We start from the raw sequence: 20,379 nt of genomic DNA on the forward strand, positions 1-20,379 counted from the left end.
GACATCCATCAACCTTTCTGGAAAATGTGCAGAGTGTAAAAAAAAAATCACAAAGACCGTAAGAAGAGGGAAGCGTTCAGGGCGGAAAGATCACACACACACTTTTTGAAAGTAATTCCATATAGTCGAGTTTTAATGTCAGAAGGTTTCTTGTTGGTTTTTAAAGGTCGCCGAAGCAAATTACTGAGAACCGTTGATTCGGTAATAAAGCGGACTTGACTTGTCACACTGACTGCGTTTGATTCTTTCACATCACACATACACACACACAGGCAGATGGAAATATTGGACACATGTGAGACACACACATACACTCACATAGCCCCAGGTGTTGAACATGTTGAGTTTTGACGCTATTTTAGTCATTGAACATGATGGTCCCAGCTGTCGGAGGGCCTTCTGGAGGCACACACACACACACACAAACACACACAAACACACAAGGTCTCAGTCCCAAAGCATCTGATCAACCGAGGGAGTGTGTGTGAGTTCACTAGCGTCCTTTTTTCTGTTTTCCTTTTTTTTAAATGATCAAAATTTTCTCTGATTGAGCTCCTTGTGCCGTTTCTTGCTTTATTATTTCACACACACACGGAGGAAATTACAGTAAAAAGTATTGATTACAGATTTGTCTGCTGATAACGGACTCAGGTCCCTTTTCTTTTAAAGAAAAACAATGACAACAAGACACACTGATATCAATTCTACTGATTTATTTCCATTTTCAGGGTAATTTGCTTTTCTCGATGGATTCACTAGATCTATTAAATTAGCAGGGATAATATCTGTGGATGTGAGTCTGCTGAAATTAGGTTACACAAAGGACTTAGCCAAATATTAGTTTATCAGGATCTCAAGACATTTCTTTGACAAAACTGGGAAAAACTGCTTGTGAAGGAACATAAACACGGCCTTTTAAACACATTCATTGATTAACAGGACAATAAAGAACATATGTACAACAGCTTTAACAACAAGATGATTTAATTGGGGTGTGGAGTTCATTTACTAGCTAAAATAGCATCCGAGTACATGATACAAAAACTGTGCCTCATTTAACTGAGGTTTCTCTACAAAAATACATCTAATAACAGCTTCCTTTCCTCTCTAATTTACACAGTTTTATCACAATAATAAATAGAACCTACATTCATAGAGAACATATGGTTTCAAACGCCTCGTGGTGCAGAGCTACAGGGCGGGAACATTTTGCTTTATGAGTGCTGTCACACCAGCTAAATATGATTCTGGCATTTTGTTGCACTCAGAGCTGTAAGTAGATGTAAGTTTCATGTCGCTATCCTTTGTTCACGAACACCATCAGAAGCAAAAGCGGCTTGTAGTCTCACCATGGTGACATTCCCGACACAGTGGAGATCATCTGGTGAGGAATCGACAGTTACCTACTGACGAGCACTGGGAAACACAGCAGAGCGTTCAGGGCTGCAACTGAAAACTGTAATGCTCAAACAGTGTGTGTCCAGGCTTCTCAATACGACCCAAATCTTTTACAGTGATTGCCTGAAACCCTCAGTGAGGATAAGGATGGTGATCCGCCCACAAAATCTGCTTTTTGTAGTCCAATTTTCATGCATATTTTTGTTTGTTTGTCATTGCTGTCTGCACCAGAATAATCTATAGTCTCTAAAATGGATAGGCGCTGCCAGTTATACCCCAAAGCCATCGCCACCAGATGTTCAACTTCTGAGAAATCGTTTGAGAAAAACAATGTGTTAGTAAGTGTGGGAGTTCCTCTGCACGTCTCACACTGCTACTTCTGCTATTCACACCTTTCGAGTGTCTTGATGTCTGGACTTAACAAACATGCAATTGTGAGGTATTTCTGCTGCACTCAATGAAACAATAGGGAGCGTTCTCAAAAGAGGAATTTTTGAAGGCCTGATCCACACGTGGCTTTGCCCTAACCCTTAGCCTTAAAGGAAAAATCCACCCTGAGGTGCTGCTCAGATGGAAAAGTGCTGCTATAGGAACGCTTTGAACTTCCTGCATATGAATGAAAGGATGATTTCTGTTATTTTGTGCCGAAACACAGAGCAGAAAATCACCTGTCCAACTGCAACAAGCAACCAATGAATGAAAACGGGGGGACAGGGAACTTTAATAAAAGAAAAAGGTTGTTTTGTGATTACCTGGCAATCAAATCCTCCTCTGTTTCATCACAGCCCATCTCTACGTCTAGCCTCTCCAAGAGACATGTCTCTATTAAATCTGGGTGTGTCACATGACGGAGACCATTTTACAAGCTTTCATCTCGTCACGCCTCAACCAAAAATCTATTAATTGGCTTCAGACTGTACAGAAGTCAGCTGCCTGGCTTTTAACAAGGTCCCAGAGAAGTGATCACATCACGCCTCCTTGCATTGGCTCCCAGTATGTTTTTAGAATTAATTTAAAGATCTAACTGATGACTTTTAAGGCTCTTCATGGCCTTTATCATGCTATATATCTGACCTCATGCTCAGGTCTTGCGCGGCAGAAGACTAGAGGTGACAGAGCATTCGCAGTCAGAGCTTTGAAACTATGGCATGAGCTTGTTTTTAGTTGCTTGATTTCCCTTTACTCTCAGAAATCAGAAATAGTTTTGATGATCTTCATGTTGTAAAGTTGTTGCCCTGCGTGAAGCACTTTGTAAAGTGGGTTTATAAAAGTGCTCTTTAACATTATTATTGTGACGTGCTGAAACACTCCCTATTGTGTTTTTGTCTTTCTTTCCTTGGATGAGTCAATAAATGTAAAGTTATCCACTACGTTGGGATATTTTTAGTGCAGCAGTGGAGTGAGATGGCAGAAAATCAACAGTCTTAAACGTCAAGAGAAAAGGTCAGACGCTGGAGTCCATCGCTCAAAATCAAAGAGCAAAGGCTTATTTCTAAACTTAACATTTTGCTCTGACGTTCAACAGTCACACGGGCAGAAATCCACTGCAGATACAATTTATACACTGATGACAGCACCAGCAATGAGACTGCTGTATCCCATTTCCATTCTACAAACTACTACAGTGTGTACTCTCTAGTAATTACCACAGTATGCTGTTTTTGCAGTCAGTATACAGTCACCATCCAACAAATCAATGTAGTTTGTACTGACAGAAAATGAGACTTGCAGTGTAAAACTGTGACTCTTAAATGCCAGTGCCGATTTAACTTCACCAAGAGAAAACAAATGTTTTTCCAGGTCTTCTTGAAGCTATTTTCTTTACCTTTATCGTCAATTTATTTTTTCCAGCTGTCAGCAGCTTCTCAATTTCCTTTCATGCAGTCCATGAGTTATGTTTTCCATTAACAATGCACCAAAAATCAACTTCATGTATCCTACATACTAACATCTACTGAGTACAATTAATTCAATTATTTTATTAGTATGTAGAAAGGAATTAGGACACATCTATTCTGTAGTTTGGTCGAGTGCATGGGTGCTGTTCAGAGACGTTTGTTTCTTTTATACTTGTGTGGATTTTAAATGTCTGTCTGTGTGTTTTCTTTTGCATTTCAAACCTGCTTCCCCACAGGAGTTTGAGAAACCAATCAGCTTACTTGATGTTGTTGAGTTTTGGGAGGTTACATTTACCACCCCTCTCTGGGAAAACAGAGCAGAGAAGTTTATGTGTATCTTTAAAACAGCGTAATTCTCTCTTAACATCAGCTCCAGCAGCTTTCTTTTGCTTATTCGGACGATAAAATGAAAAAGAAACGTCATAATTTTAACAGAGCAATAAGAATAATCATTTTGTTAGCATTTAGCTCACTACAGCTACCTTAAGGCTCTGTAACTGATGCTGCATTCACATTATGTCATCTGGACGGGGAAATCTTCTGTTATTTCAACTGGGTAGCACACAGGTGTTATTCTAAGACGGTTAGCCCCATTGCTAGCCTTGTCATCCACTCATCTGCTAGTTATACCTGCTTATTCTTTGCAGGACATGTCACCCATCTATCAGAAAGCTAGCCCTGTAATCACCAGATAAATGAAAAATAAGCCCAGATGTTTTTACAGCACAAAAAGTTAACTATTTGTAGTGGTTCATTAAAGGTTCAGTGTGTATTATTTAGGAGGATATCAATATAATATACATAACTATGTTTTCAGTGGTGTATAAAGTCCTTACATAATGACTTGTTATGTTTTTATAACCTTAAAATGAGCCATTTCTATTTTTATTTTATTTTTCCCTCTACAGAAGCCCAAACAGGACAAATGGCTCTACAGAGCGCGTTTCATCACTATGTTGACTAGTACGAAAAACAAGCATACGTAGTAGTAGTAGTAGTAGTAGTAGTAGTCGTCTGGTTTATTAGAAGTAAGAAGAGTTGCGTAATTTGGACAAATGGAGCACCACACATATTCGGCACATGAGTCAACAGAGTGTGTCGGCCGCTGAGGTTCCTCCTGAATGCTTGCAAAGGGAGGGATGAGCGGTGAGTGATGGTGCATTCATGTAGTGTTGGAATAATCAGATTTTTCCCTCCTCCTTAAATCTTTATTGCAAAAACAGGAATAAAATGTACATGGGACATAAAGAAGTATATAGAACAGTATACAAGTATATAAGAGGACACAAATAATAACAAATTTGCCAGGGGTAGTCTATATTTTATAAAGATTTTAAAAGACGACCATATGTTGACAGTTTTTACAGCCTTTTTGTTGTTAGATTTAGAAATTAAATTGATGTAATAACAACCTCATGGAGAAAAAGTTTTTTACTGCTACAGTTGCCATTAGAATTAATACATTTATTATAAAGTACTTATTTCGTCCGAGGAGCAAGTGAATGCACAGAGAGCCATTTGTTGCAATTCGCAACCCTCATCATTAGATGTCACTAGAACGTACACACTGAACCTTTAAGCATATATATCAGAGTTTATTCAGCTATAACTTATGACGATGGCCATAAGCCCATACTTCTGACTTGAAAAAGGAGCCCGCTTGTAATTATGTCTGTATGGTATGATGTGAATATGGCACATTTGTCGTTACTAAATGCTAACTTAGTTTTATCTTATTAAAATGACCAGGTGCTTAAATTTTACTACTCTGCTAAACTAGTAGAAATACTCATTTAATAATATTAAGTTTGAATAAGATCTTGTCTCAACCTTTTTAGAAAGACTGATGGAAGAAACTTTTTATTGGCAAAACAGAGGTTAGCTTTAAAAAAAGTCATGCGGGTCATCAGCTCTTAATAACCTCTTGAGAGCAGCAAGTCCACATCTGTCTTCAAAGTCATTCAGGGAGAAGTAGGAAATCACCAACTGAAGTGGAAGCTCTCAGGGGGGAAAATGTAAATTTCAACAAGGAAAAAAAATCCTGCATTTATTATCACAGATTGAAGATATCTGAGAGTGTACAATGATGGGTTTGCCCTTTAAAGTCACAAAGCACAGTTTAAATTTCCAACATGCTTTAAACTGAGCAAATCATTGGTTTAAAATGCAAAACAGGAGCATCAACTGATTTCTGCGGAGGGAAACGAGCCCAGCTGTGTATCCCCGCCACGATTCCGCTGGCTGCACACCTGAGGCTCATTTTAAGCAGGATTGCATCTGATGACGATAATTAGCCATCGTTTTTTCAGATGAATCAGTGCTTGGAGTGTATCGACAGGGTGATGAAATTGCTGGAGGTTTGGCTTTAAGAAAGATCGTGTTTTATTGTTTTTGTTTCTTAAATCTTCCTGGAATTGTACCGCATTTCATTCTTGCTTTGAGTGTGCAGGTGATGAGGCATGAAAACTGCTTTCGCCTGACAACTTTTCACTTGGAAAATGGGATAGTCGACCCTTCATGAGTCAATTTCTTTGCTTCTTTTGTATGTTTTAAAACAACATCTGTAAGGGCAAGACTGCATGATGGGGCGGGGGATACAGAGACGGGTGGTGACTCTGCAAGGGGTGAAATGCTGCTGCTAGCGGATAAGGACCAGGGGCATCCAGGAGAGAGATGGGGGATGAGGCGTAGAACGGAGGGGGAGGAGGAGGAGGAGGAGGGGGGGGTGGAGGAGCAGGAGGTGGATTAAGAGTGAGAGGAGAGAGATGTGGGGAGAAAGAGGGGAGAAGATGGGGGTATGAGTGGACAGGGAGGTGTGGCGGAGGCGGGAGGAGGGAGAGGTGATGCTGGATGATAGTGCGATGGAAGGAAAAAGTGGAAGAGGAGGAGAGGGAAGGCTGGAGAAGGAGAGGAGCGTGGAGGGGGATGCAATGCGGAGGGAGGGCGTGAGGAAAGTAAGGCCTCTTCTCTGGGTATAGATGTTCAAAATCTATCGCCTTCCTTCTCTCCCTGTCCTCCTTTTCTTTCTCCTTTCTCCTCACCCACTCCTTCTCCCACTCTTCTTGCTTCTCCTTTACCCGTTTCCTCGCCATCTGTTCCTCCTCCTCCTCCTCCTTTCTCTCCTTCTCAACATCTCTTTCCTCTTCTCTCTGCTCCGTCTGTACACTCATGAGTGCAACAGTTTCCGTTGCATTTGTGGCGCTACTCTTATCGACAACATTACCACAATGATTACAATCAGTGACATGATTACTGTTAAAATAATCACACTGCGCACTGTCAATATCATCACAGCCGTTTCCGTGTCTTTGATCAATACCACTGCAGGTTTTATAATCAATAACTGAATGAGAGAGGTCCCTTTTGTGTTGAATGTGACACTGCAGTTTGGTTGTATCCTCCTCACTGTGACCACTTTTGTTATCTGTATGGTTGTAAATGAAATTGTGATAACATGTGTCATTTGTTTTACAGTTACAGCGATCACCACGCTTGTCCGTTTTGTCAGTAGTGTTGCTGATATCAGAGTCAGTGGATATTTTGACACTCTTTGTCTGCTTGTTTGTGCATTGACAGTGGTCAGCATGTGTTTCGTTAGTGCTACAGGTAAAGAAGTCTTTTGAAAGTAAATCCACAGGCGTGTCTTCGATGTTACAGGTGGGTTTGTCACTCTCGTTAGCTGTGTGAAGTTTATCCACATGATCAGGAGATTGATTGTCATCTTCGTTGCCGTCATGATTCATCAAAGTACTGCTACAGCTCGGATTGTGTTTTTTATTACCCTGGTTGTGGTCACCTGGTGTGTTACAGTCACTGAGAGGTTTCTCAGTCAAGCACTTCCTCCTGTCCTCGCCTCCGGAAGGATCAGAGACAAATTGACTGTAGACATCAGCACTGCAATTGCCACTTTTACTGTCATCACAGTGGCAGCAGTTATTCAGTTTGTCAGTTGTGTTGCAACTAAATGTTCCCTCACTGTTATTGGATTTATGGCACAGACAGTGTTTTGGCCTGCAAATACAGTGGCAGTCAGTGTTTTTCTCACTCCTGCTGCCGACTGGACCACACTCAGTTGTGCTGCACCCCAGGTAGTCGTCCACAAGTGTCCCAGTCTTGTTGCTCTTGAGTTTAAGCGCCATTGTGGGTTTCTGCATACAAGGGGCCTCATCTATGCTGAGGTCGGTAGTCAACCCAACACAAGCTCTTTCCTGTCTCTGTGTACTCAAAACACAGACGACTCTCCTGCCTTGTCTCCTTCCCCTTTTCCGTTTCTTCCTCGGTATTTCCCCAGCCTCTGGCAATCCCCTCTTCCTCTGGTCGGCTGTTACTGCTCTCTTTGACATCACATCTTTTGAAATCACTTCGCCAGGGAGGCTCATGTCTGCGCGGGCTGATCTAATTCTCGGTTGTGTTTCTGTCTGTTGTCCAGAACAGTGTGAGGCCAAGCCTAACACTGGATTGCAGTGTCCTGCAGATGTTGTTTGTCTTTGACTACACGCTGTTTCTCTAAAGGGAGCAGGGACAAGGCTAATCGCTGGATCACATGCTGTTTCTCTCTGAGGTGTAGGAACAAGACAAACTTCTGGCTTACATGCTGCGTCTTGACTGGGCAAGGAAATGCCGCTAATCACTAGGTTACACACGTTTTCTTTAGCATCCTGAACTCTTATCTCTGTCTTCCTCAGATTCCTTTGCTGCTCATCTCTCCGCCCGGCCTCCTTCCCTGCTTGTGTATTTTTGTGTATCTCCCCCGTCTCTCTGTCATTCTGAGCAGGGTCGGGCGTAATTGCAGGACAGCATGGCATCTCTATAACAGTACCAGGGACGGGGCTAATCACTGAGTTACATGCTGCACCCCTGCAGAGGAGCTTTCTGAGCCCCTGGCCCCACCCGGAGGCTGATTGCTGGGATTGATGCAGGCTGGCCTCCCTTTTCACCTGCAGACACAGCTGGTTACACCGATTACAGCGATTCACAGGAAGATTACTTAATAGCTCTCCTCTCTTCTCGTCATTTCTACCTGCCCTCTCTTGCTCTGTCTCATCTCGTCTTATCCTTTTCTCCTCTGCCCTCATCCTCTTTTCTCTCCCTCCTACCAGCCGATGCGCTCCAAGATTACTTAATAGTCCTTTTTCTCTCCTCTCTGCTTTTTCTGTGCCCTCTCTTTGCAACCTCTCTTCTCCTCTCCCTTCAGACATCAGATTCTCAGAAAGGCTACTTATTATCCTTCTTCCCCTGTCTGGGTCTTTCCTGTTTGTCTCTTCTCCTCTTTTCCTCCTCCCCCTCTTCCTCATTCCTCTCCTCACCCCTCCCCTCCTCTTCCTCCTCCTCCTCCTCCCCGTTTTTTGAAGGCCTAGCGTCGGTGCAAGGTGGCATTCTGTGGAAATGGGAACGAATTTTAAAGCACTTTCATCACGGCAGGCGCAGCGGTCCGGAACTGCGTTGCCGCCGCTACAATGGGCTACAAGTTCCATAGGATTTCCTGCCTGTCCTCCTCCATCCTCTTCTTCCCTTTCATCTATCTTTACCTCCCTTCCTCTCTCCATAACTTCCTGCCTCTGTTGGCAGCCAGGTTGTTTGATCACAGACGGCTTTATTCCCTCCCACCCTTCTTCCAGCCCTCCTTTCTTTTCCTCACCCCCTTCCTTGGTCCTGTTATGAGCTCTGAAGTCATACAGAAGAGGGTTGATGCTGTAGGAGATGGAGGGCGATGTCTTGGTGTAGCTGACCATCTCTGATGGCCAGAGAAGAACCCTGCCACCGTCTCGGTTCAGGACACGACAAAACGGCTCTTTGGGACGACATGGAGGCAAATAACTTGATTCTTTAGTCCAGTTTGATGGAGAGCTGTTTAAATCTTTGGGCTGTGTTTGGATTGAAGACTCTTTGGTCTCATTTGAAATACCGGAAATCGATTTCTGAGGTTGATTTGTAGCAGGACATAGCAGATCTTTCAATTCTTGGGTAGGATTTAATACTGTCACATTGTCCACATTGTTATGGGTTTCGGCCTCACTATCTCTGCATGCTGAATCTTTAGCCACAACTGTGCTTACACTGCCAGAAATCTGTCCTGGTATCCCGCTGTTTAAATAAAGATGAGCTCCAGTCCCAATTTCATTGCCGACTTGGGCTCCAGTCCCATTGTCGTTACATGAGGAGATCTGGGCTCCATTCCCACTGTTAACAGAGTCCTCAACTCTGATCACATTGCGATTACATAAAGAAACCTGGGCTCCTGTCCCCCTCTCAGTAGACATATTGGCTCCAACCTCAGAGTGCTGGATTGCAGTTTTACTGTCCACACTGCGCTGGTTTCCAGTGTCCCAGTGTTCCACACCTACACTGTCCACGTCTGCAGATACTGGAGATTTGATCTGCTGATCTTTAGCCCCCAGATCTTTAGCTCTTTCTTGCGCCGTCACACCTTCTTGTTTCCCTGACAAGTCAGAGCCTCGGCCGCCTTGGATGAAGACGGCAGCTGATTGGTGGAGAAGGACACAGCTCCTTTTGGGCAGCGAGAAGGACACAGGACGGACTCTGCTGGGGAAGGATTGGACGACTGAGGCGCCCAATGCTCTGCTACTGTTGATGCTGATGTCAGTCGTGTTAGTAATGGCGGTGGTGGTGATTTTCTTACTGAAGCTGGTCATGGTGGTTTTGTTGAAAATGGATCCATTAGTGGTGGTATTACTGGCAGTTGTTGGGATGTTATTGGGAGTAATGGGGTTGGTTAAATAATGATGAGCCCAAGGGATCTTGTTAAAGTGGCTGGTTTTGGTGGAAGAGTGGATATTTGTGTTGATATCAGTGCTCATGATGTTGTTGGTAGTGGTACTGGACTTAATGGCCGCGGCTGTCAGGTCATTGTAGTCCATTTGGGTCTTGTTGAGGATGCAGGATTCAGCAGTTGTAGTTGTAGTGTTGTTCGTGTCCATTTGGCCATATGCCCATTGTGTGTTGCTCAGGAGTCTGGTTTCCAGTGCAGGGTCCAGCGGTAGGAAGGGCTGAATCAGCGGGGTTTGAGGCTCTAGATGGAGGGGAGAACAGAAAGGATTACAGCAGCTGACACTGTGTTACATTTAGATGCAAAACATAGCAGGATTATCTGCCTAACCTGACTATAAAAAAATGATTTTGAAGGGATACATGTAGAGGAATAGCATACATTTTTAAGATTCCCCATACAGTAAGCTCCTTATGCATTTATTCAGTGTTCTGGCTCTTCACCATTACTCTTTTGTTGCATATAACACATCTGAATGTGATGCGTGTAGGATGGACTTGGGAAAAAACATTACCACTGACATGAATGTGTGATAGAAATGGGAAAAAATTAAGATTAAAGGTTTTATTCTAACATGTAATATCCATTTTTGTATATCCATTTTGGAGCACATGCTGCCAGACATTCATCTGTGTATACATCAGTGTGGCAGATGATTCAGACCGTTATTTCTTGAGTGAAGGTTTTAGGATGACTCATAACTTTAAAAGTGATGTATAACACACAAGAAACCCATTCAAATGAATTACCCTTCCAATACAAAATGTGCAAATACATTTACAACTTTAAATGCAGTTTTCGAACTGGGGTAAAACTTGAACTGAATACGTAATTGATATATTTTCAGAAAAGACAATTGATTGTTCTCTGAAACAACAGGAATGCTGCCGCCAAATTTCATGTTATGCTTTCTTTATTTGTAAAAATCTATCCTGCACCCTAAAATCGCCTTGAGATGGACTGAAGGGAGTTGATTTCACCTCCTGAATCAGAACAAATTCAGACTGAATGACAAACTTAACTGGAAAAAATTACTTTAAACTCATTCTTTAAAGTTTATATTCACACACTGACTTTTATACACACTCAATTGCCAGTTTATTAGAACACGTAACCTAAAGGAATGCAATCCAATACAACAGCCCTGATATGTCCTACGTAAATGCTCAGTTTTTGTTGAAACTGTTTTAGAGAGATGTTGAGAGAGATGGTCAGTTTGGAGGCTGAAGTTGTTTTGTACTGAGAGGTGAATATTATATTATAGTCTTCCAGTCATTGATATAAATGGGGTGAACAAAATACAGACTGCATTAGTTTAAGCTAGGTATACCTAATAATGTAGCTACCGAGTGCAGTTAAACTTTGCATGTCTTAGTTTGAAAAGTAATATCTCACTAAAAAAGTATAAATTAAATTAATTTAAATTAAATTAAAGCATAGTAGAAAAAGTGGTGTTGGTGCATTTGAGCTCTGCAGCAATACATGTGAATCTTCTAATGCAGTCAGACCAGAATGTGGCCTAGCAAAATCTTTTGCACATCCTTGTAAAATAGGCAGGGTTGGAAGCTTGGTAACTTACAGTAGTGACTGTTTTGAAGCAGGTCATTTTTTTATTATTTTAGAAATCTCATGATGTCTTACAAAGCATTGTTTATTGAAGCCCATCCAGGGAGCCAGGTAACAGCATACAGTGTGCAGACACAGTGTAATACCAAACCGAATCTGAAGAATCCCTCTGGGTCCACAATATTTTTCTCTCCGGTATCCTGTAGTGTCTCTGGTCTTTCCCTGCAAGGTCATTTTTAACTGGCCTAAATCTGAACAGGCAATCTACTAGATGTTAGACTCAAATGCATTACCTAAGTCACGTTGAAATCTGGAGGTCTCATGTATTGCTTTCTAAGCGGAGACAGTGACTCTGTAAACATACGACATTCCAAATAAACGCAATTATCTACCGGCTTTGAGCCTGAACTACATTGTCTCCCTATCACCCAGCTGTCATCACCCTGACGGGTTAGAGGGGTTGTTCTACCTAACCTGTTACTCTAATTAAGCCTACCAAGAAAATTCCCCCTAGTGACCCGTCATACTTTCAGTCACTTACTGGGCAACAAGTTAACACAGGTAAACTGGATTTATACCTAATGCAAAGCAGTAAAGGTGGTCAGTGGACAGTAGATACTGATGGCATCGGTTTTGTAGGTTAGGCCTAGAGGGATGAATCATACGTGACCAGGATAGGTTCTACTTTAAGTATATTCCCCATACTAATGGTGTTTTAACGCTTTCATCCACTTTGTTATATAAAGCAACGAGGGAAGGTTCCCCTTGTCTCATTACTTACTAGAAAGTGCTTTTGCTGTGCAGTGACCGTGTGTATGTTCCAGCTCATAAGGAAGAACAATCATTGTGGTGTGCAGGGGATTAGCAGTGGAGATGGCTTTGCTAGACACTTTCTTCAACTTAAATGTTGTTTGGGGTGATGATGGCGCAATGAATAAGACTATGCCTTTGGTGTGAGAGACCCGGGTTCAGTTGCTCCAGAGGCGTGTGACCTCTGACATGTATAGCAATTGTAAGTCGCTTTGGATAAAAGCGTCAGGAGGAGTTACATGTTAGGGATGGGCATTTCAAGGGAAAATAATAATCGCTCTCACAGCGCTGTAGACAACTGAACGTGCCACATACCTATTTTACTGACACCAGGAAGTGACACATTACTACCAGGACCTTCATAATAGCAAAGAAAAAATATATTTTAATAGAAGAGATTGATAGAACATAACCCACAACAAATATTAAGGAACTGTATTTGTGTTATCCAGTCCTGTCTCATGACTGACGCCAAACCATGCTGCATCTCTTTTATGGTGAGGTTTACACTCCAGCAGAGCGGGGTTATATAAGTAGAGTAGAGGACCCAACTAATACGATAGCTTTCTTTAGTCTGGAGTCTCTGGCTCTATATTCACTGAAAGGTCAACACTGTCGAGACAGTTTGCGGTTGGTCAATGGCAGAAATTTGTGTGACTAAGTTCACCAAAGTTGAACTCTGTGCTGATTTATCCACTCAGCCTAGCAATTCCATTTAAATCTATTGATTTCAGACATTCTGCTACTGTGACTGAGCCTCTAGAGCAATTCTTCATTCATATGTGTATAATTGCCCAGTAAATGTTCCTCTTATGTTCTTCCCTAAACCTCTCATCTCTGTGCATCTGTTAATTTCTTTTCCAAAGTCTGCTGTTAATAAAGATATTCTGTGTTACTGCAGCAGACCACAATCTGTATAATCCCTCAGTATCAGGAGTGATATCTCCATCACCAAAACCAAACACGTGCTCATTAAGTATTTAAGCAGCCGAGTACATGCCTTTATAAGCAGATAAGAGTTCTTACTTGTTCCCAGCGTGGTGCTGCTTGTATGGATGTCAGCCCAGTTCTGTACAAAGTCTGGCCTGGTCTGGTTTGCTGGTTCGACTGCCACTGTGGTGGACCTGAACATGGGACCAGAACCTGGAGCACTGAGGAGAGGAGAGGGGGAAAGAGGAGAGGAGGATCAATGAAAGGATAGTGAGGATAGGATGAAAGGAAAGAAGTGAAGGGCAACAAATTAAAAGGAAAGGAGGAAGAAAAGGGTGACAGGAGAGGAGGAAACAAGGAGACAAGTGATGAAAAGAATGTGAGGAATAAAGAGGAGAGGAAAGGTTGAAAGGAAACAAATGAAAATGAGAGGAAACAAGGAGACAAGTGGTGAGAAGGGAGAGAGCAGAGTAGAGCTGAAATCCAGCTGAAAATCAATTTGACCATGCTTTTCCTCTCCGTCCCTTTGTGCCAGGAGCCAAACTGCATTGTTGCAAATCTGAAAATGGCAGTGACAGCCGATACTGACATTACTTTCTGTATAGCGAGTGGGTTCAGCGGCACGACATTATTGGTCAGAAAAACTTTATAGCCATGATGATTATCCCCATTAAGCACAGCAAGATGCATTTTATTGGTTGCTGTGCCAACGCTTGTTGTAACGAGGCAGCTAGTTACTGATCTCTCTTTTCCTCTGTGTTTTATTTTTACTCATGTACAATACTGTGAAACAAACATGTCAGTGTTAAGTGTTTTTAAATATATGAAGACCTAAATTTGGCTCAGCGGTCAGTAAGTATAGACCTACATTAAAAATTCTAACTTTCATGCATGGATTTAAAAGTCGTGGATGTTTGATCGTGTCTTCAGGGACTATTTCCTGGCAGAGCCCTACGTTCTTTTTCATGTGGGCGTCTTCAGGTTGTGACTTGCAGCTCTGAACTAACATTTTGCATTCATGTGCTATCGTATACATATTTTGAGAAAACACATTCTCTGTTTGGTAGCTCGCCAGATGAACTCTCATCATAACTTGTTTTCAGCAAGAAGCAGCCAAATCCACATCATCTGTTTCTAGACCTCTGTTTTTGTTTATCATTTGTCTTACTGGGTTTCTTTTTCTCTCTTTTTTTTTAAGACAAACAGAACGTGAGCGCAACACTGTTTGGCAGCCCACTTGAAAGTCCCGGATGCCGGAGCGTCCAACCAGCACATGAACACACAGAGAGCAGCATTTCCACACAGCTGTAAAATAACACAGCATTAATGCTATTAGTTACACGTCTGCTTATCCTACTATGAGTCAAGTTAAAATGTCTGCTGTGGAAAAGGAATTTCTGGCACAACTTCACCTACTTCCAAGGTGCATTGGGGAAGCGAAATTGCTTAAATAGGTCAAAACTCCAGCAACACTTGTAGTATAAAAAATACAACTTTATTGTGAGAATGACTCTAATGAGAAACCAAACACCCTGACACAGAAACAGAGTGCATGACACAGACTTATAGATTTTTTTAAATATAATAATAAACAGTTGTCCATGCCTACATACACATCCAGCAGATACAGAGCAACATGAATTAATTTGGAGCTGTGTTTCAATCCAGCTGATGAATTTAAATCTGTTTTAAGTCTCCACCAACCCCTGAAGGAAATATTTGTCTCTTTAACTGCTAAATGCACCAATATCTTCACCAGCTACTCTTTAACAGTGTCTGTCTGATGTTTGGTGCAGGGCAGGGCAGGTAGCGAACAGTGGATTTGTCAGAGGTATTTTTGATGAAAACAGCTGCCAGCTGCAGCTGGAAACGGAGTTAATGAGAGCGGTGAGAATAAACCATATAAGTTAACGACCATAAAACCAAAACAAAGCTGATGGGAGATGAGTCAGGCGGTAATGTGTCACTTTCAGATTATGCATTTAATCTATTTTTAAAAATAAAAATGTTGATTGATGAAAAATTTTCTGAAAAACCAAGACATTCACAGTGAAAGATTATCCAGCAAAGAACATTTAATCCTCTTGTAAATGTACTGAAATTTATCCTTAAAGTAGATTATTTTAAATAATTATTTTTATGTCAAGCTGCATGAAATATCAATAAAGTAATATTACGTTTACGAAAGTGACACAGCAGAGCTTATTTAACAGTTACAACACTTAAATATAGTCCGTCTGGTCCTTTCAGTTAGCGTGTAGAGGTGCATGTTACTCACCACTCTCCTGTCCTCCTCTCTTCATGCTTGTGGAGCCTCCTCAGCGCTCTCTCCTCTCTCTGCTCCTCCCTGCGTCTCCTCTGCCTCCTGTAGGCCAACGCTCTGTAAAACTCCCTTTGTTTCAGCTCCTTGAGGCGCTGGAGGATGAGCACATGGATTATCATGATTATTAGTAGTGGTCGTAGTAGAAATGATAGTAGCAGCAGTAGTGGTATTATTTTAACATGGAGAATTGAGAAGTTAGTTAAACATTAAAATTATGTTTGTCTAAATAAGTTGATCACGCAGCATTTAGTTTCTGTGTATGTATGTGCGTCTGTTCATTCCGCAATTCTTTATCTGCTCTGTGTGTAAGTATAACAATGTATGTGTGTGTGTGTGTGTGTGTGTGTGTGTTTTTATGCGAGCTTACTAAGTCAGCCAGTGTCAGCTTTAGTACAGTCCAGACCAGCTTAATTCACTTACTGAGCTCTGTCTGCAAGCTGTCTGCAAGCCGGAGATACTGATACTGTGTGCGTGTGTGTGTGTGTGTGTGTGTGTGTGTCACAAATAATATTAATAATATACCGGTGGGTTCATATCACAGACAGACAGATGACAACAGACAGACAGACAGCGAGGCGGGCAGAGAAACCGACAAATAGATAAACAGACTAAAATAGACCGACAGATAAAAGGCAGAGGCAGACAGACAGACCGTTACAAACATGGAGAGGGACAGAGAGACAGGCAGGAAGACAGATGAAGCATGGTTTTTCTTTAAAGCAGTGTAGTGTAGCCTCAGCATTTCATAGAGGTGTACATACAGTGTGAGGCGGACAGGGGAAATTACAAGAAAACCTCACATAAGACTGCAATCCAGTGCAAAAACTGTTCGAACTGACCAGAAAAATAGCCATAGAGTCAAATCACTGCCAAAAGTGGACACTGTAAGCTTCTTTAAGTTTTGAAACATGTAGATTTTTTCTTACAATACTCCATCTTATATTTCTGAATGTTTTATCACTCTTCCAAGCCCTCAGATAATCAAACCAATCCCTTTAAGCCGTTACACACTTTTGTATTAAAACAAAAGGTGATCATGCATTTTCAGTGGTGGCCCCAAGACTGTGAAATTAAGTTAATTTGATTATCAAATCGTCCCCACCACTGAGACTTTAAAGTCTCGTCTTAAAATGCATTTTTCTTCTTTGCCGTTTGAGTCTGTTTAGGGACAATCTTGCTTATCTGTCTTGTTTTTCTATTTTTTGTTGTATGTATATACATAAATTGATTGGCCTGTTTTTATTTATCTGTTTTTTATTGTATAACTTTGTTTGGCACTTGAGTCAACTTGTGCTTTATAAATAAGACTTGACTTGACGTATAGAATAAAAACGTAAGACATTTTTAATGTTGCGTGAAAGTTAAAAGGCTTTAGGGAACACATTTCATTTTAGGTTGTGCAGGCTGTTGAAAATATCACATGTTATCTATGGATATAGTGCTGCATGACCTTTCAGGAAGGTCTTTAAAATGTAATTTTACATGTTCTTCTGTTGTTATAACATGGCCACTAAGAATAATTGCTTGACCACATGACTACGGTTTCCCCTGCTTGTTGGGGTGGTAAAGTAAAATGTATTACAAGGTTGGAAAAGACTCAAAGTCTCTATTTAAAGGCTGTATTCCTCCAAACTAAACAATAACTATGGTACAAACAAGATAATAAGGGGAATAATAATCCCATGCAAAAATAACCAATGCAAATGTATTACCTTGAAAATGAGATACTAGTATGTGTTAGTTGGAAACTGCTTCAACAGCATTGGTGAATTCTATTTAAGATGCTGAATTTTTCAAATGTGAAAGATCATCCAGTGCTCACATACAGTATAAAAGGCCCTCCCACATAAATTGTTTTACTAATTTTTTTTTTTGCAGGGTTACTGTAACATTTGTATAGTATTTCATGTGGGGCTGTTTGTGTTTTGAACAATTAAACACATATTACTTTTACATACTCATTATTATATATAAGGATTATCGTTATCAGAGCAAAATATTTGGACATCTCTCCTTTTGAGTCATCCATTTGGTTTTCCAATTAGATTAATTTTGTTGTTAATACATGTGATAGAAGGTCTGGTGGTTTAAGGGCCCCTGCTGCATGTGGCCGCTCGGCCTGTGCTCAGTGAGACTGTTTGGTAACTGTTTCTGAAGATTTTTTTCCTTCTGTTGATGTTGCTATGTGGTGAAAATGTAATTGACCAACCAGGGGCCAGATTCATGTCTAAAAGCACAAAGACAGAAATATGCATACGTGTTCTTTTCGTCAGCTTTATAAAGATCCTGTGGACGCATGTTTCTGTCATACCAATCCCAATCATCATGGAAATAGGCATGAGCCTCATTTCCACTCCCACAGTTAGCCATAAATAGATGTCGTAACGCCCTAAACATTTGCATATCAATATTTCCGCCTGCTCAACCTCTCATTATACCTGTCAATGAGAACAACAGCAAAGATGTGCAGTTTTACCAACTGTGTCGCACTGGCGAGGTTCTCTAACAGCACTAGCAGCTGTCATTACACACAGCTGTGACTGTTTAAAAGGCGTTCATCAGTAACTTATCAGCGGCAATATCTCAATCTTTATTATTTAACATCAGAAAGATGATCAATGATTTATTTCTTGACCTCAGAAAATAAGATTAAGGTTATTAACATGAGAAATATTTCCTCTAATGTAAATAAAAATGAGGAAATTAAGTTTATTAAATGCGACTACGGCGTATGCACAGTCTTTGTGTAACACATAGTTTATAAATCTGGCCCCAATGAACATGAAGTACAATTGTTTACCAAAGTTGTATAAATTGTTGAGGTGATGAGGTTAATTGGTACTGGTGAGATGAGGACAGGTGCGATGCGGCAAACCCACTCTATCTTTCCCATTAAGAGAGTACCACCAAACACATTAAATGCTTCTTCTTCCTTTTTTTGTTGCAGATTTAGTGTTTCCACTGTAACATCTGATACAAAGGACATTCCTTTAGTATAATGACAGTGACCCTTGGTTCTTTTACACATTGAATGTGGAATGAACAGTGACTTGGAGATTAAAGCACCAAGGGGAGGGGACTATGTATAAAAATGGCCACAGCTTCTACACAGTTCATCTAGTGTAGATGTAAACACTCTCTAAATAGAGCTGAGAGTCAGCATTAAGCTTAAAGCCATTGTTTCCTTTCAGATCCATAGTAATGAATACAGAGCTAGCACAGCAAATAATGTGTCACCTTCCTACTACTTACAGATCTCACTGAATAAATTATAATTCAATTAGAAAAGCACACAGCCTCTTTAAGCTGCATAATGTAGGATAAACTGTGCATGGCTGTTTTTCTCTGTTTGACTCTTTGCATCTGTCACATCACAACAGTGCCATTGACATAGTCTCTCTGCAAACCACTTAATTTCCCAAAGAAGATGGGACCGTGACTGACCATGAACCAAAAGACGGGCAGCTTAGCTCTGTGTGTGCAGGCTGGAGAATATTACTGCTAGAAAATCCATTTCCTGCAAGTGTTGCAGTCTCCAACAATATGCCCTAAATGCTCTGCATCCTCAAGTAAACCTAATAACTCTGACACACAGCTAACTGTGAAAAATATTATGCCTCTTTCATCGCTTGCAAGAGAACAAATGATAATTGCAGCAAATACATTCCTCCCAGCATCTATAATTTTGTAAACACCCAAACAGCTGCAAGTTCTCAGTCGCCTTCCCCCACACCCAACTATGGAAGAACAAACTATTTTTACATAAGACTGAAAAAAGAAAAATGATGAAAGAGAAGGAAGAAGGTCATTTTTAGGTAATGTATTATTGATATCCTGTGTGTTATTATGTAATCAGATAATATGTACAAGGGATTTTAACCTAGAATGATGCCCCAGATAACTGCTGATTCTGCTTACCCCAACATACTTTCCTTGTAAATCTCACTGCTTTCTTTGATAGCTCGGATAATATTCTGCTGAACTGGGTGAATCAATACTTGATTGTCACTGGTGCTCCACCTACTCAAGTCCTTCCTCACAGCTACACAACAGTTTGTTTACATTAGCAGCTTTAGGTCTCTCACATCCCCTCTTCCCAATGGTGTCCTCCAGGGCTCAGTTATTGGACCATTACTGTCTTACAGTCTCCCTCTTGCACATATGATCTGTTGACATGGCCTCAATTTTCACTGCTATGCAGACGACACACAACTCTAGATACACACCAAGCCTCGAACACTCCACCACCATCCAACCTGACAGAGTGCTTAAAGGATATTAATGCTTGGATGACCTGCAATTACGTTGAACTTAATCAGGATAAATCTAAGGCTTTCCCCATTACCTCTCAACCACACTCTCCACCAAAAGTCTCATCTAAAATTGAGTGTCCCTGGTTTATTTCATCCTCTGAGGTCAAAAATTTTGGTGTAACTTTAGACTCTACCCTTTGTTTTGACACAGACACATCAAAAACATTTCCAAGACTGCCGTCTTTACCTGAAGAACATTTCTAGACTATGCCCCTCATGTGCCTTTATTATATCTTGGGAGCACCCCAACCCTGAGCAACTGCTCGCCTCCGAGTTAAATACCGAATCTGACTTTCTAATTTATATATCTGTCCCTGCCTTAGCCCTACTTATCTGTCACACTGCCTGTCTGAT

At 41.1% G+C, this 20,379-nt stretch overlaps 1 protein-coding gene across 1 annotated transcript; it reads right to left on the reverse strand.

The window, feature by feature from the left end:
* Nucleotides 1-708: 708 nt before the first annotated feature.
* Nucleotides 709-16,001, reverse strand: LOC119913369. The gene is made up of 3 exons (XM_038732783.1): nt 15,668-16,001; nt 13,486-13,610; nt 709-10,326 (listed from the first exon to the last, which is right to left on the reverse strand). Exons 1-3 carry the CDS (start codon nt 15,829-15,831, stop codon nt 5,846-5,848), a joined length of 4,770 nt encoding a protein of 1,589 aa, XP_038588711.1. The 5' UTR covers nt 15,832-16,001; the 3' UTR covers nt 709-5,845.
* Between the last annotated feature and the right edge of the window lie 4,378 nt (nt 16,002-20,379).

The sequence above is a fragment of the Micropterus salmoides genome, unplaced genomic scaffold (assembly GCF_014851395.1).
Source record: "Micropterus salmoides isolate LMB-PRFRI ecotype aquatic unplaced genomic scaffold, ASM1485139v1 Ms_hic_scaffold_2, whole genome shotgun sequence".
NCBI lineage: Eukaryota > Metazoa > Chordata > Actinopteri > Centrarchiformes > Centrarchidae > Micropterus > Micropterus salmoides.

Excerpts from the sequence above, each read along its gene's own strand:
- LOC119913369 (XM_038732783.1), bottom strand. The coding sequence starts at position 15,831 with ATGATAATCCATGTGCTCATCCTCCAGCGCCTCAAGGAGCTGAAACAA. Across the intron at positions 13,611-15,667 it reads GAGAGGAGGACAGGAGAGTG|TGCTCCAGGTTCTGGTCCCA; the intron begins GTGAGTAACATG and ends TCCTCTCCTCAG. Across the intron at positions 10,327-13,485 it reads CAGCACCACGCTGGGAACAA|AGCCTCAAACCCCGCTGATT; the intron begins GTAAGAACTCTT and ends CCCTCCATCTAG.